This window comes from Tauraco erythrolophus, chromosome 25 (genome assembly GCF_009769465.1).
Source record: "Tauraco erythrolophus isolate bTauEry1 chromosome 25, bTauEry1.pri, whole genome shotgun sequence".
Taxonomy (NCBI): domain Eukaryota; kingdom Metazoa; phylum Chordata; class Aves; order Musophagiformes; family Musophagidae; genus Tauraco; species Tauraco erythrolophus.
This window is the reverse complement of record NC_141489.1, coordinates 3,254,241-3,268,630: the sequence shown is the minus strand read 5'-3', so window position 1 is coordinate 3,268,630 and position 14,390 is coordinate 3,254,241. Positions and strand designations below refer to the sequence as shown.

Here is a 14,390-nt window from a genome sequence, read left to right as displayed (position 1 = left end):
AGTGACAGCGGCGGCGCGGGCGGGGCGGGCCGGGGGGCGGGGAGGGGCGGGGGGCGCGCGCGAGCTCCGGAACCTTCGCCGAGCCGGCGGGGGCGGGGGGGGGGGGGGGGGGGGGGGGGGGGGGCGCAGCGGCAGGGCGCATGCGCTGCGCGGCTCGTACTCCCCCCTCCCACCCGCGGCCGGCGCATGCGCATTGCGCGGCGGGAGGGAGGGGCCGCCGCGGTCTTTTGTCTGCGGGCAGCGGGCGCGCGCGCGGGGCCCCGCCCAGCAGGGGGCGCTCGCGCGCTGCCCCCTCCCTTCCCGCCGACCGCTCTGGGCGCCATTTTGTGGTTGGGGTTGCACGGCTGGGGCCGGCCGGCCCGGTGTGTCCCGCGGCCTCACAGCGGCCTCCGCCCGGCTGGCGCTGCCGCTCGCAGCCCGGGGGTGACCGGAGACACCGCCCCTCCCTGCCCTGGCTCGTGTTTTCTGCATGGCGGCGCGTAGCCGGGCGTCCCGCACAGACACCTGCCTCAGGAGCTGGAGTCAGCGCCTCAGGCCTAGCTCTGCTGTCGGCCCTCGTCCTCAGTATCCAGGGAGATGAAAATACTAACAGCATCCCCTCGCCTTCCTCACCAACCCCAACAGGAGCTACAGCGTGCAGCCGTCCAGGTTTAATTTCACCCATTTGTAAGCACTGCTCTAACAAAGGGAAAGCAGCCTTCTCCTGCCCAGGGCCGGCAGTACACACTGGGATTCCACATCATGCATGGAGGAACAGTGGTGGGCAGCTTTAATCGGCATCTGGTTGAGTAGACACCTGTGGGAAGGAGTCCACAGGTGACAGGTTAATCACCCTGAGGCAGGCAGTGGGGTAAAGGAGCACTGAGGTTCCCCCACCACCCAATACGGAACCCACAACCCAGCCTGAAGCACTGGAAAGTGGAGGGACAGGCTGAAGAAAGAAGTCATGGTCCCCCCCAAAAAAATCCCTCCACCTTGCCTGCTTCATCTGGAAAAGCAGCAAGATGCTCTTGCTCTGCTTAAGAGCACTATGGACACAATGGAGATCCCTCAATGGAATTACTGCCTTGTATTACAGAGTTACTATCCCTGGTAATTGGATTTAGTGGAGAAACTGCAGGAGGGATCTTCTTCAGGCTCTAGGTTTCAGTCTTTCCTGAGAAACATTCAGGTGCAAATCAAGGGCGAATGTCCAGTCCAAGAACAGGCTTCTGGCAGAGGTTGTGAAGGGGAAAGCTCAACAGGAATAAAGAGAAACAGATGTGGAGCCTGCAGCACCAGAGGTGCTTAAAAGCAACTGGGTTGGGAATGGTCCATCTTGGTTTGGAATAGCCCTATGGACAGTCAAAGCCCTTCTCTTAGTGCAGTATCAGTAACCACAGAAGTACAAAGTACAGTCATGTGAGTGAAAAAAATCTGGCTTTCTGAACACGCAACACTGAGACAGTCATTTTTCAGGTCAAAAACAGGTGACATCTAAAACCAGGAGCATGGCTTTTTCCTGTTAGTTTTTAAACTGGCTAAAAAGTAGCCACTATAAATTAGTTGGAGAATTTTCTCAGGGTAGATGCATCTCAAAAAAAACTACCACTGGTTTGGGAATTGTAAAGTAAATACTGCAATCCTACGAGGGGATCCAGCCTTGTGAGACAACACAGAACAAGCTGAGTTTGAACTTACAGTGCAAGCAGCTAGAGTCCAATTCTGGAACAGCAGCTCTTCCTACAGGCAGTACAGATGTACCAGGACGACAGGACTGACTGCAAATCAGCTGAACATCCTCTAACAGGACTATTTCTTCATCTAAAGAAGCCAAAACCAAACGGGACTCCTTGCCCTCATCTCTTAGCACAGAGTACTTAGTGTCATAACACCTGGCTTTCTGAAGTCACCTCAAAGCACAGCTTTGCCTGCCTGAGTCCTCAGCTCACCAGAAACCAAATCCCTTCTGGATCCAGAAAATCATGGGCTGGGGAGCATCATTAGCCAGTCCCAGCTGATGCTCAGGCACAGCCATTCTTTCCACATTCTGGCCACTTGGAAGATCTGTTGGCAAAGGCTAGTCAAGGATTAAATGCATCAGCTGATGGACTATGGTACTGCCAGCCTCAGGTATGACAGCAGTGATTCCCCATAGTCAGTCCTCCAGGACTGGGATCACACAAACACCTTCCTCTCCTGGCCAAGGACACAGCCACAGAAGCCCACTGCAGCAGTGCTTGAAAGTAAAGTGCTGAGAGTATCCTAGGCAGTCCCATCTGGAAGAGGCACAATGAGCAGAAACCCAGCATCTTGCTGTTCAGTCCCATCTGTGTGGAGAAATAGAAGCACATGGATCTTCTTGGTAAACAAGATTACTGCAAGGAAATAATCAAATCTACATCCAGCTTCTCCTCCTCACCAACACCCTGCAGGGCCAAAACCATGAGCTGAACGTCCATGTCAGAGGGGTAGCAACTGGGAGGAGGCTCCCTTGTTCAGGTACCCTCACCCCAAAACCATGGGCTGAACGTCCATGTCAGAGGGGTAGCAACTGGGAGGAGGCTCCCTTGTTCAGGTACCCTCACCCCCCACATCTCAACACCTGCATCTCCAGCTCACTGCAGGTCCATCCCTTTGGTGCAAAGCCTCACCTTGCTGCAAGACACTCATTTTGTACTACATCTCAGGTGCAGCAACCCTCCACCTCAGCTCCCTGCACCCGCAGGCACACTGTTTTGCTCTGGATGGATGCAGGATGCCGCTGCAGCAATACCGAGATGTTATGGGAACTGCTGGAGCAGTCCAAGTCCCAAAGTGCAGCTGAGTGCTCCACGTGGAATGAGCTCAGAGTGATCAACAGATCTTGCACTGGCTGAGAGGAGCTGCAGAGAAACACTCTAGGCAGATTTCTTACCTGTACGTACAGCTGATGTAGACTTTAATTACTGCACGGAGCTCTTCTGGGCACTTCTTGTTCACAGGGTGGTTTTCTTTATAGGAAAAAGGATCTGTGAATTTATCCTACAATTCTAAACCAGTCCAGGCTCGCTCTTCTCCTCTATTCCTTTCAGCCCATACTGCTGCTAGGTGGAAACAAGACACTTATTTTTAACATCAAATTATAAAGGAAACCTTTAGGAAGGAAAGCATCAAGCCTTGAGCTGCCATATCTGTTTCCTCATCTATAAGACTGGGCTCGTTTTCCTCACAGGTGAGTTTTGCAACTTGTTTCACCACTGCATCAAGGTTTTCCAAGACAGGTGCTGCAGAAGGTGGGATGTGATTTCTCAGGTCTCACCTGCGGAACTGCAACCGTGTTACAAATTCCGGGTTAAAGTGGTTTTAAGTCTGATGTTACAGGACAAGCTGCTTCATTCCAGTCACTTCATTCAGATTAAGGATGGCTTTTGCAAAAGCATCGTGATCCTGGCTGAAATAAACACTCAAATTCTGCTCTAGCTTAATTCCATCACAGGACTACTCAGATCCTTTTGCAACCTGGCCATTAAAGTTCACCTAAAGAAAGGAAACGGGCCGATCACTTTCAAAACGGTTTCCAGCAAGGAGACAGGATTGATCTTTCTAAAAGAATTCCAGATGCTGCTGCATGCTAATAGACCACAGAACGACCCCTTCCTAAAAAAGGGAGCCCCAGGCAGATGCAGCCCCAGACTTGCTTCCCAGGGCACTGCCACTAATGCGGGCATGGCATGGGACCAGGGAGCCAGCTGGGTTTCATAACCTCCCCGTGGAGATCACAGGAGGGAGCTGGACGTTACACAAGCGGTTTTCCCAGCCACGCTTGCACGCTGGCAGTAACAGCAGGGCACTGCCCGGGCCTGCGCTGAGCAGAGCAGGACAAGGCTCGTGCACACCTTCCCCAGCAGCTCCGACGCTGCGTGGAACTTTGCGGCTTGGGAAGGGATTAGAGCTCTGCTGGCTCTGTTCCCCACCAGCTGAAACCAAACGCACGTATTTGCAACTCAGACACAGTTCTCTCCAGCTAAAGTCACCTTACGTTTCATTTCCACCAGCAGTCGGAGCACGATCCACCCTGTAACCCCGGCTAAGGCCAGTGGGCTACAAAGATGTAAATCAGGAACACCCTGGGTGTTGGGACCAGGCAGCGCGCCGGCCGTGACTCAGCAGAAGGAGCCAGCCAGCCAGCTCCTCGCCTCTCAGCAGCACTGAGCACAGGAAAAAACAAATTCCCCGCTTTCCCTCAGACCACTTTAGCAAATGGAGAGACCTGACAACGGAGACTGAGGCACTTCCACCGGCTTACACACTTCCCTCTTGCCCCACCCCAGCTGGAAAAAGATTATTCCTTTTTCTTCTCAGCTGAGCAGTGTGGAAAGTGTACAGAGCCCACACCTAGAAACAGGAGATACAAGACCAAATACCCCAAGGATTATTTTTTTAATTAATCATTATTCCATTTCTAAATTACTTGCTGCAAGAAGCTTTCCAGATCATTTAAACCCTGCGTATCTGTACGAGGCAGACCTGACTCCTTAGGGAGTTGCAGGACGCATTCACTTACATGACCTTGTGGGAATTATGAGGTTCCTGGCCTCACATCACAAAGTCAAGGCTCACTTGGACCTGGCATCACAGAAAAGCAGCAAGTGCTTGCAAAGAATTCAGGATGCCCTTGTGTCTGCATGCCCGGGCTAACAGCCCCAGCAGCTCCTCTCCAGCGGGCACAAACCTGGGGTGTTCACAGCCTCTGCTCAGATGCCAGCGGCAGCTCACAGGGCTGAAACCTGGTCACTGCTCCTGGCGTTAGCTGCCCCTTTCATTGACAAACTTCAGGGATGCCAGCAGCCAGAAGGGACCTTATTCCTGGAGGAGAGCAGCCACCACAGCTCTGCCGGTTCTGCAGAAAGACAGAACATCCCTCGGGGGTGAAGCAGGCCATTCACCAAACACCACTACGCTTGCGGGCTCCGCAGCTCTAAATTGCACCCGCTTGCCCCGGGCAGTCTGCTGGTGGCCATCTGTGGATTGCTCACCCTTGAGGTCTTCCCTGTTCTTGCCACAGGATGGCACTCACGGAGGAGCAGAGTTCAACCTTCCTCTAAAATAAGGTAGAAGATCGCGTTCTGCAGCGCCACTAACGAGTTCTGCAATGAAGTTACAACACGCGCACAAACACAGAGGCACCAGGAACCTCCAGGCTGCAGGCTACCAGGAGGACACACCAGCTGGAGCACCACAGTGGCCTTTTCCCACTTCTCCTGCCCAAGGCATCCGCAGTCAACCAGTTCTTGTTACCTGCTGGGGCTGCACAGGACCAGGCCAGAGCCTGTGCTCCTTGGTATGTCCATCCAGGCTCTAGAGGGTCTTTGAGAGCCATCTGCTGTTGCCAGCTCACACCACAGCACCGGGCAGGGTGCAAGGACACCCTTTGGCACCTCTCCGCTGCTCCCATCAGCCCACAAACCAGCAAGCTCAAAGCATCTCCTCTAGGTTAGAGCACCAACGGAGGTGAGACCACCTCGAGCTCACCTCTGTGCCCAAAAGGGCTCGGGACTCTCCACAGAAAACACGGGCACTTCCAATATGGTACAAAGAAGAAATTTGAGCAGCTTCATTAAGCGGAGATTTTCACCTCCCAAACAAGCACCCAGTAAAGCCACAGCTCGTACAGGACCAGATGGAAGTAACGGAGAAGGCTCCAACGCTCACACCCACCAGCAGAGACACTGGCCACTACCAGCCCACCCGAGGGCTGCACCTCCAAGCGCGACAGCGCGGTTTTTAGCTACAACTTCCATTTTGAGCCTGGAGAAGGGACTCGGGAGCCCTTTCCTCCAGCTTAGTTAGGAATAAAACCACTTTAAAACAGAAGGGCCAAAAATTCAGAAGACCATCTTTAGTCCCTCAAACAAAAGAGGCTTTTCCGGGTGGCTAACACCCACCAATGTATCCAAAAAAACCTCTTAACTCCTTTCCCTTTTCTTTTCCCCTTTCCTTTCCTTTCCTTTCCCTTTCCTCTTTCCCTTTCCCCTTTCCTTTCCTTTCCCCTTTCGTTTTCCCTTTCTTTTCTTTTTCCTTCCTTCCCCTTTCCTTTTCCTTCCTTCCCCTTTCCTTTCCTTCCCCTTTCCTTCTCCTTCTCCTTTCCTTTCCTTCTCCTTTCCTTTCCTTTCCTTTCCTTTCCTTTCCTTTCCTTCCTTTCCTTTCCTTTCCTTTCCTTTCCTTTCCTTTCCTTTCCTTTCCTTTCCTTTCCTTTCCTTTCCTTTCCTTTCCTTTCCTTTCCTTTCCTTTCCTTTCCTTTCCTTTCCTTCTCCTTCTCCTTCCCTTTTCCTAGCTCCCACTTCCCTCAAACCCCAGCCCACAGCCCCCTCCCTGGGGGCCCTTGCAGCCAGCATTCCCTAGATCCCAACGCCTCCACCTCCTCAGCCCGGTGCAGGTGAAAAGGCCTCAGCTGGCCCCCACCTGCCCCCCAGACCCCAGAAGGCGGGATGGGGTGGGACGGGATGGGAGCAGGCTCTGGGTGCCTCACTCTCCCTATGGGAGCACTTTAGGGCAGCTGCCCCCCCTCACCCGCTCCCTGGGGCTGGTGGGACCCGACTGTGGGAGCACCCACCCAGCAGCACCCTTGGTGCAGCCCCAGCCGCAGGTTTGGCTTCTCCAACCTCCAGGCTGAGCTCCCGGCGCTGGACAACATCCACCCCCTCTCCTGGGTCGCAGCAGAGCTGGAGTGGGACGCTGTGGGAAGGGGTGGGTGTCGTGTGCCCACTGTGCCAGGGCCAGCACCCCAGGCTTTGTTCCTCGTTAGCAGCCGGTGGAGCAGCGCAGCCCCTGGCTCCGTGCCCTGGGAACCAGCACAGCACGTAACAGGGCAGCTCGGGCATGTTGGGCTGCGGGCGAGTGCGGTGTCCCAGCTGGCCCCGGCACGCGCTGCGGGCAGCGGTGCTGGCGAGCGCTGGGTGCTGCCCGCATCTGGCACAGCAAGCGTGCCAATCCCACCGCCTCTGGCATGGCGAGCGTGCGAACCCCGGCAGCCCTGGGATGGTGAGTGTGACAGCCCCACGGCTGCCAGCGTGGTGAGTGTGCAAGGTGCACCTCTGCCAGCACGGCGAGTGTGCAAGGTGCACCTCTGCCAGCATGGTGAGTGCGCAAGGTGCCCTTCTGCCAGCACGGCGAGTGTGCAAGGTGCACCCCTACCTGTACAGTGAGGGGGAGTGTGCAAGGTGCCCTTCTGCCAGCACGGCGAGTGTGCAAGGTGCCCCTCTGCCAGCACGGTGAGTGTGCAAGGTGCCCCTCTGCCAGCACGGCGAGTGTGCAAGGTGCCCTTCTGCCAGCACGGTGAGTGTGCAAGGTGCCCTTCTGCCAGCACGGCGAGTGTGCAAGGTGCACCTCTGCCAGCACGGTGAGTGTGCAAGGTGCCCTTCTGCCAGCATGGTGAGTGTGCAAGGTGCCCTTCTGCCAGCACGGCGAGTGTGCAAGGTGCCCTTCTGCCAGCATGGTGAGTGTGCAAGGTGCCCTTCTGCCAGCACGCCGAGTGTGCAAGGTGCCCTTCTGCCAGCATGGTGAGTGTGCAAGGTGCCCCTCTGCCAGCACGCCGAGTGTGCAAGGTGCCCTTCTGCCAGCACAGTGAGTGTGCCAGGCGCACGCCTGCCAGCACGGGCGGGGCGGGGGGGCGGTGCGCGTGCAGCCGCCCCCCCCGGCCCGGCAGGGGGCGCAGGGGCGCGCGGGCCGCAGGGCGCGTGCGCGGGCCGCCGGCGCGTGGGCGGAAGTGGCGCGCGGGCCGGCGCGCGGCGGTGGGGCGCGGGGCGGCCATGGGGCTCCTTAAAGGCGCCGCCGCCGCCCGCCCCCCTCCCGGTGCCAGCGGAGGGGAACGCCGCACGTGGCTGGAATGAGCAGGTGGGGCGGGGCCCTCCGGTGACCCCCCCTCGTCACCCGGCACGCGCGGCCTCTGCCTCAGTTTCCCCCCCCCCCGGTACCGGCGTTCGTGTGGCTGCGGTGGGGGCAGAGGCGACCGCGGGGCCACCCCGGGCTCCAGGCCCTGCTGAGGGGGGAGCGGGGCCCTGGGGTGGGGGGGGGCGGCAAACTGCGAGGGGGTCTGAAACCCCAGGATAGGGGGCGCAAAGCCTGGGGGGATGTCTAAGTGCCTGGGGGGGCTGCGGACCCCGAGAGAGGGGGTGTAGTGCCTGGGGAGGGGGGGGCAAGTGCTTGAGGGGGGCTGCAGACCTCGGCGGGGGGGGGTACGGCCTCGGGCTGGGGGCTGCGAGCCCCGAGAGGGGGTACAAACTCGGGGGGGGGGGAGCTACAGACCCCAGGTAGGGGTGCAAGCTTCGGGCGGGGGGGAAGCTGCCCCCCTGCATCCCCCGGGGGGGGATCACCCTCCCCTTGTTCCCTGGCAGGGAAGTTTGGCGCCCGGCCCGCCCGCGGGCTGCGGGGGGGTCCCGCAGAAGCGCTGGCGGCTGCCCCGGCCGGTTCGGGCAGCGCCCCGGTCCCGCCTGAGCCGGGCAGCGTCGGCCGGGGGGTACCGGGGCAGGATGAGGCCCCTGGTTGCTGTTCGGGCACTTCCAGGGACGGGGAGGGGGGCACGCAGCTCTGCACCCCCGGGAGGAGCACCGGAGGGGTCTGCCTGCAGCATTCCCGCCGGCGTTCCCTCCGCTCCAGGCTCAAACACCCATCTGGGCAGGAGGGTGCTGAGCTCCCTGGCACCCTCCTGTCCCCGGGGCTTTCTCGCCTTCAGCATCTCGACGCAAATTTGGATTTTTGCACCGAGCGTTGCAGCGCCAGACCCGCACCCACGTGTGCTCCGCACCGAGCGGTGGGCTCCGGGTTGGGGGTTAGGGGCTGCTTTTTTGCTGGATGGAAAAGGGAGCAGCGCCCAGCTGGGAAGCGAGCTGGGATGCCACTGGGAAGCCCTCACTGGTGCCCAGCCAGTGCTTCGCCACCCAAAGGGCGAGGGCCGTGTCATGGCACCCATAAACACGGCGGTTCGAAGCTGTCCAGGTGCCGCGGCGCTTTCAGCCAGAGGTTTTCCACCCTGGTTGCGTAAGGGGATCGGAGGGACGGATCCGGCGCTGGGGCAAACGCCCTGCCCGCGGCACTGGTTTTGCAACAGCCGCGTCATCCGCTGGGACCGTGCCAGGGCGTTGTGCCACCTCGCCGCCGTCCCGTGACGGGCACGATGGGACCCGTGCGGGACCCGTGCCCGCTCCGCAAAGAGCGCCCAGCTCTCCCAGTGGGGCCGGCGGCGGCGGCTCCGGGATGGAGCCGTCCCTGCTCGCAGCCTTGGGCGCTGGATGAGTCCGGAGCCTCCGACTGGGAGACCTGTGTCTGCTCCGACCTTGCAAATTGCTGAGTCAGGTGCTGAAGGTTTTTTGGGTGATTTTTTGTGCTGCATTCCCTGGCTTTGGAAAAAGAAAAACAACCGTGGGTTCCCGAAGCCTGCAAGCCCTCCGGTCATGGCCACGGGCCCATCCTGGCGTGATGGCCGTCCCCATCACGGCGAGGGGGAGCAGAGCTGGTCCTGAGCGATGCACAGTGCTCAGACTCCGGCTCGCTTCTCCATGTCCTTCTTCCACGCGGGAAGGGTGCGATATCCCTGGCTTCCCGAGGGCAGAGATGCCAGCCCGGGGGGCCGCAGCCTCCCCAAGCCTCCGGGGGAAAACAGTGGGATGGGGGGAGGCGTGTGGAACGTGCTGGGTGTGCGACACCTTTTTGGGGTGCTTGCTGCAAAATTGCACCCCCTGTGTAAGGGGGATCCCCCCCCTCCCCGAGCGTCCCTCCATCTGTGGTGGCTTTGTTGGTCTTTGGACTTTGCTCCTTCCTGTCCCTTGATTTTCCAAGCGCAGGGAGGGGCTGAGCCGCCCTCCCCCAGGGAGGAGCGGGGTGGCCCGGACCATCCCCACCTCTCCAGGGAGACTGGGCCCACTGCCAGCGCTGGGGCCGGGTGGGGGGTGTTATCGGGGCTGGGCTGGCCCCAGGAGCCGTCCTTTTGCCCCCCTCACCCGGAGCAGCACGATTACGGGAGGGGGGGCCGCACCCACCCTGTGCCCCACTGATAGCACGGTGGGACGCCTGTCCTTGCATCAGCGGAGTGGGGATGCTGGGGGGGCTCCCTGGGGAGTCATCGCTCATCCCCAGGCGGGGACCCCCCCCGGGAGCACCCCCAGCCCCGAGCAGCCCCCGCCATGTATTGCAGGGGGCCGATGCCATGGCCGAGAAGACGTCGCCAAGCCCCGGCGGGGGCATCACGCCGCTGCAGCAGATGCTGGCCTCGGGGACGGGGGCCATCCTCACCTCCCTCTTCGGTGAGGACTGTGGGGAGCGGGTGGGCGCCGGGGGCTGGCGCGTTGCGGCGTTGGCAAATGGGGTCGTGTCGTTTCAGTGACGCCGCTGGACGTGGTGAAGATCCGGCTGCAGGCCCAGAGGACCCCGTTTGCCAAAGGTAACCCTGCTCGGGGCAGGGTGGGGGGCTCTGGGCAGCCCTCCCCAGCTCAGCTGGCAGAGCAGCTTGCGTGGGTGTCTCGGTTGGCAGAGCTGGTGATGGGGATTTCTCGACTCCTGAGCGCGGGGCCGTCACGAGGTGGCAGGTTACCGTGGGCCCCTCGTCCTGGCGGGCTCGGGGGGCCCCGCCGGGGAAGCCAGGCTGATGCTCGGCTCCGTCCTTCCCCCTCTGCAGCCCCGTGCCGACGCGGAGCGGGCTCAGCGCTGTGCCTGGCATCCCTCTGCCCACTGGGGAGCTGGGCAGAAGGGCTCAGGCTGCTCCGACCGCTCACTCTTACCCTCGCTGCCTTTGTGTCCATCTCCGCGCTGCTCCTCGCAGCTCCCATGGGGCACGAGAGACCCCGGGGGCTCTGCCCCCCTCCCTGCAGCAGACTGGGGCTGGTTCGATGACGACAGGGACTGCTCGGGAAGCAGCTGCGGGGACATCCAGCCCCGTTATCCACGGAGCTCTCCCACTGCCGGACTCAGAGCTGGGGCACACGTGTGTGCCCAGCCCGGGCAGGTGGCACGTCCCCTGTGTCATGGCTCAGCATGTCCCTGTTGTGTGTTTCAGCGTTGCCAGCGCAGTGTGTGCCCTGGGGCGCTCAGCAGGCCACATGTGAGTACGCCCAGGGGCTCCGGGCAGCTCCCACCGCCAGTGGCTTCGCTTTGCCAAGCCTTGATCCTGGTTCTCTTCCTCGCTGGTGGCGGCTCGGGCTCCTCTGGCTGAGAGGACATCCCGCTCCGGGGTAGGGGCTGAGATTGTCCCCAGCCCTGCAGCTGCTCCTGCAGCCCTGCTTTGGGGCTGGCCATGCGGTGTCTCTGCTGGGTCCTTGCCCGGGGGGTCTGTGCGGGGTCTGTTGTGCAACAGGGTTGTCTGTCTGCAGTCCCCCGTCCTTGCCCTGTCTTGTCACTCTGTCCTGTCGCTACATCAGAGTCCCCTTGGATCTCCGCTGCCACGCTTGCTCCCTGCTGCCTGGCATCCCTGTGCCTGGCCCACGAGCATGGTGGAGGGGCCGTCCTGGCTCACTGCGATGGCATCCCCACCCTGCCAGGGCAGCGGAGCTGACGCTGAGCAAGGCGTAAACCTTTCCTGCTGTTCCCCCATCCCCGTGGTGAGGCTGGATGCCCCCTGCCCCGTGGGGCTGGCCATGGTCAGACCCCTTGCTCAGAGTTTTAGCCCTCTCCTGGAAGAGATGATGGTTTTGGCGATCAAATGGGCTGGATGTGGGGTGGAGGGGAGGAGTCTCCTGTCTAACGGCGATGCTGTTCCCTCTTGCCCTAGGGAAGTGTTTCCTCTACTGCAACGGGCTCATGGACCATCTGTACGTCTGCCAGAATGGCAGCGGCTGCACCGCCTGGTACAAGGCCCCCACTCGCTTTACTGGCACGCTGGTAGGGGCTGTGAGCACAGGCAGAGTGGGCAGAAGCCTCTCTGTCCCAGAGAAGGGGTCGTGGTGTTTGCTGGGAGGGTACTTGCCTGTCTGCCCCCTCTAACTCCTCTCCCTGGTGCTCTGCTCTCTCCCCAGGATGCCTTCGTGAAGATCACACGCTATGAGGGCATCAGGTCTCTGTGGAGCGGCTTGCCCCCCACCCTGTGAGTTTGGATCCTGCCTGGGGAGGGAATTCCGGGTGCTAACACCTGCCTGGGTGCATGGGCATCTACCCCAAGCCTCCTGCCAGCCCTCAGGGAGGGTACACATGCCCCTCACACCTTTCTCCTCGACAGGGTCATGGCCGTGCCAGCCACCGTCATTTATTTCACCACCTACGACCAGCTCCGGGACTACCTGCACGCTCGGACGGGGAGCCGGGGGCACCACATCCCCTTGCTGGCCGGGGCCCTTGCCAGGCGTGAGTACCCCTCCGCTCCGGGGCTCCCCTGGTGCCCACCCTACTTCCTCCCAGGAGAGCACGACAGGTCTCTTGGCTGTTGGTGCCCGCGTTTGTCACCTGGCTCTCCTGCCACGGACTCTCATGGCTCCAGGATGGCTGCTGGAGCCGAGGGGGCTGATGCTCCATGTCCCTTCCGTTGCAGTGGGCGCCGTGACAGTCATCAGCCCCTTGGAGCTCATCCGCACCAAGATGCAGTCCCGGCAGCTCAGCTACCGGGAGCTGGGCATCTGCATCCAGTCGGCGGTGGCTCAGGACGGCTGGCTGTCCCTCTGGAGGGGCTGGGGACCCACCGTGCTGCGAGACGTGCCCTTCTCGGGTACGGCTGTGGGGAAACGGGGTGGCACTGGGACGTGGCAGGGATGAGCATGGGGCAGGGCAGCCCTGTGCGTGGGGCAAGGGAAGTTTGGTGTGTCCAGGGTGTCATGCCGGAGCACTGGTGTTTATCTCCTCCCAGCTCTCTACTGGTTTAACTATGAGCTGGTGAAGGAGTGGCTCTGCGGGCAGACCCGGCTGGATGAGGCCACGTTCATGATCAGCTTCGCATCCGGGGCCGTCTCCGGCACGGTGAGTTTGGGGCACTGCGGTCTGCGCCGTGCTGGGGCACTCAGCCATGAGCTGGAGGGAATGGCTCCCGTGGGGAGGGAGGGATGGGGCTGGGACTGGGATGGAGCCGGGAGGCGATGGCAGGGACGGCGAGGGTCCCAGCTCACCGCCCGGCTGCCGGCCCCGCAGGTGGCTGCGGTGCTGACGCTGCCCTTCGACGTGGTGAAGACTCAGCGGCAGATCGAGCTGGGAGACAGTGAGGTGCACCCAGGTGAGGGGCCGGGCTGCCGGTGGGCGCAACTGGTCAACCAGGACTCCCCAGTGGTACATGGGCATCCCCGAACCCTCACCCGCTCCCCTCTCCCCGCAGTCGCAGCCTCCAAGCCTTCCTCCACCTGGCTGCTCATGCGGCGCATCCGGGCAGAGTCTGGCACCCGGGGGCTGTTTGCAGGTAAGGCCGTGCCCCCCACCCCGGGCAGGGGTTCAGGGGTGCCCTGATGTCACCGAGGGGCTAACGGAGCCGTCCTTGCAGGCTTCCTGCCCCGTGTCATCAAGGTGGCACCAGCCTGCGCCATCATGATCAGCACCTACGAATTTGGCAAGACCTTCTTCCAGAAGCTGAACCAGGAGCGGCGGCTGCGCGGGTTGTGAGCCGGGGCCGGGGCAGGGCTGGATGCGGCCGGTGCCCTCGGGGAACGCTGCCCACCCCGCTCCCGGTGAGGCCCCCTGGGAGCAACGAACTGCACTCGGCTGTGCGAAGCCCAAGTGCCTTCGTGCCGCGCTCTGCTCCGCGCTGCCTGCGCACGGAGCCGGAGCCAGAGCCGGTGTGGCCCCACTCCCCATCCCTGGCCGTGCTGGGGGACACCCGTGCCCGCTGCTGTGACACTGCAGAGGATGTGGAGTCCCCTGCCATCGTCCCTTGAGGCTGGACAAATGCTGCTGCTGGATTCATGGACGCTCTGGCGAGGATGGGGACCAAACCCTTGGGGGCTTCTCTGCGTGCCTGCCTGGGCCCCCCAGCCCTGCTCCGGCCGGGAGTTTGGCCCTCCTCACCATCACTTACGCACAGTGTCCCCTTGCTCTGCGTGGCACGGGGACAGGTCAGGACCCTCTCCCTGCCTCCGGACCTCTCCTCCCGCTCAGGGTATCGCTGTCCCCTGGCAGATGCTGGACTCGGACCCTGTGTGGGGACAGACCCTGCTGCTGCTCCAGGGGGGCTGGCTGGCGTTCTGGTACAAACATCTGCCCCTGCCCCGTCCCTTCACCACAAGGGCCTGCCCCAGTCCTGTGCCTGGTGTGGGCACTGCCCCAGCTTGCCCCGGGACTCCAGGGAGGGAATTTCTCTTTTATTTTCTTAAATAAAAGAAACTATTATTTGTCTCTTAAGGGCAAGGAATTCTTTCCTTGCTGTCTTCATGCTGGGGCTGTGGCAGGCATCCCCATGCGTGCCAGCTGTGTCCCTGCTGTGTCACCACGGTGCTGTCACCCGCCACCTCCTTGCTGGGCTTTTACTGGGG

General features: G+C 61.2%; 1 protein-coding gene across 4 annotated transcripts; it reads left to right on the top strand.

Moving 5' to 3' along the window:
* The first annotated feature begins 7,836 nt into the window (after window positions 1-7,836).
* Window positions 7,837-14,259, top strand: SLC25A39 (solute carrier family 25 member 39). 4 transcript variants are annotated; one of them, XM_086626440.1, is made up of 12 exons: window positions 7,837-7,854; window positions 10,151-10,259; window positions 10,337-10,396; window positions 11,009-11,053; window positions 11,720-11,829; window positions 11,964-12,031; window positions 12,164-12,288; window positions 12,473-12,646; window positions 12,785-12,894; window positions 13,063-13,144; window positions 13,244-13,324; window positions 13,406-14,259. In XM_086626440.1, the coding sequence occupies exons 2-12, from the start codon at window positions 10,163-10,165 to the stop codon at window positions 13,522-13,524; spliced, it is 1,071 nt and encodes a 356-aa protein (XP_086482566.1). In that variant the 5' UTR covers window positions 7,837-7,854; window positions 10,151-10,162; the 3' UTR covers window positions 13,525-14,259. The 4 variants fall into 4 exon arrangements, with proteins under 4 accessions (XP_086482566.1, XP_086482567.1, XP_086482564.1 ...); XM_086626441.1 differs by lacking the exon at window positions 11,009-11,053 and having other exon boundaries at window positions 7,838-7,854; XM_086626438.1 differs by lacking the exon at window positions 7,837-7,854 and having other exon boundaries at window positions 9,977-10,259.
* The last annotated feature ends 131 nt before the right edge of the window (window positions 14,260-14,390 follow it).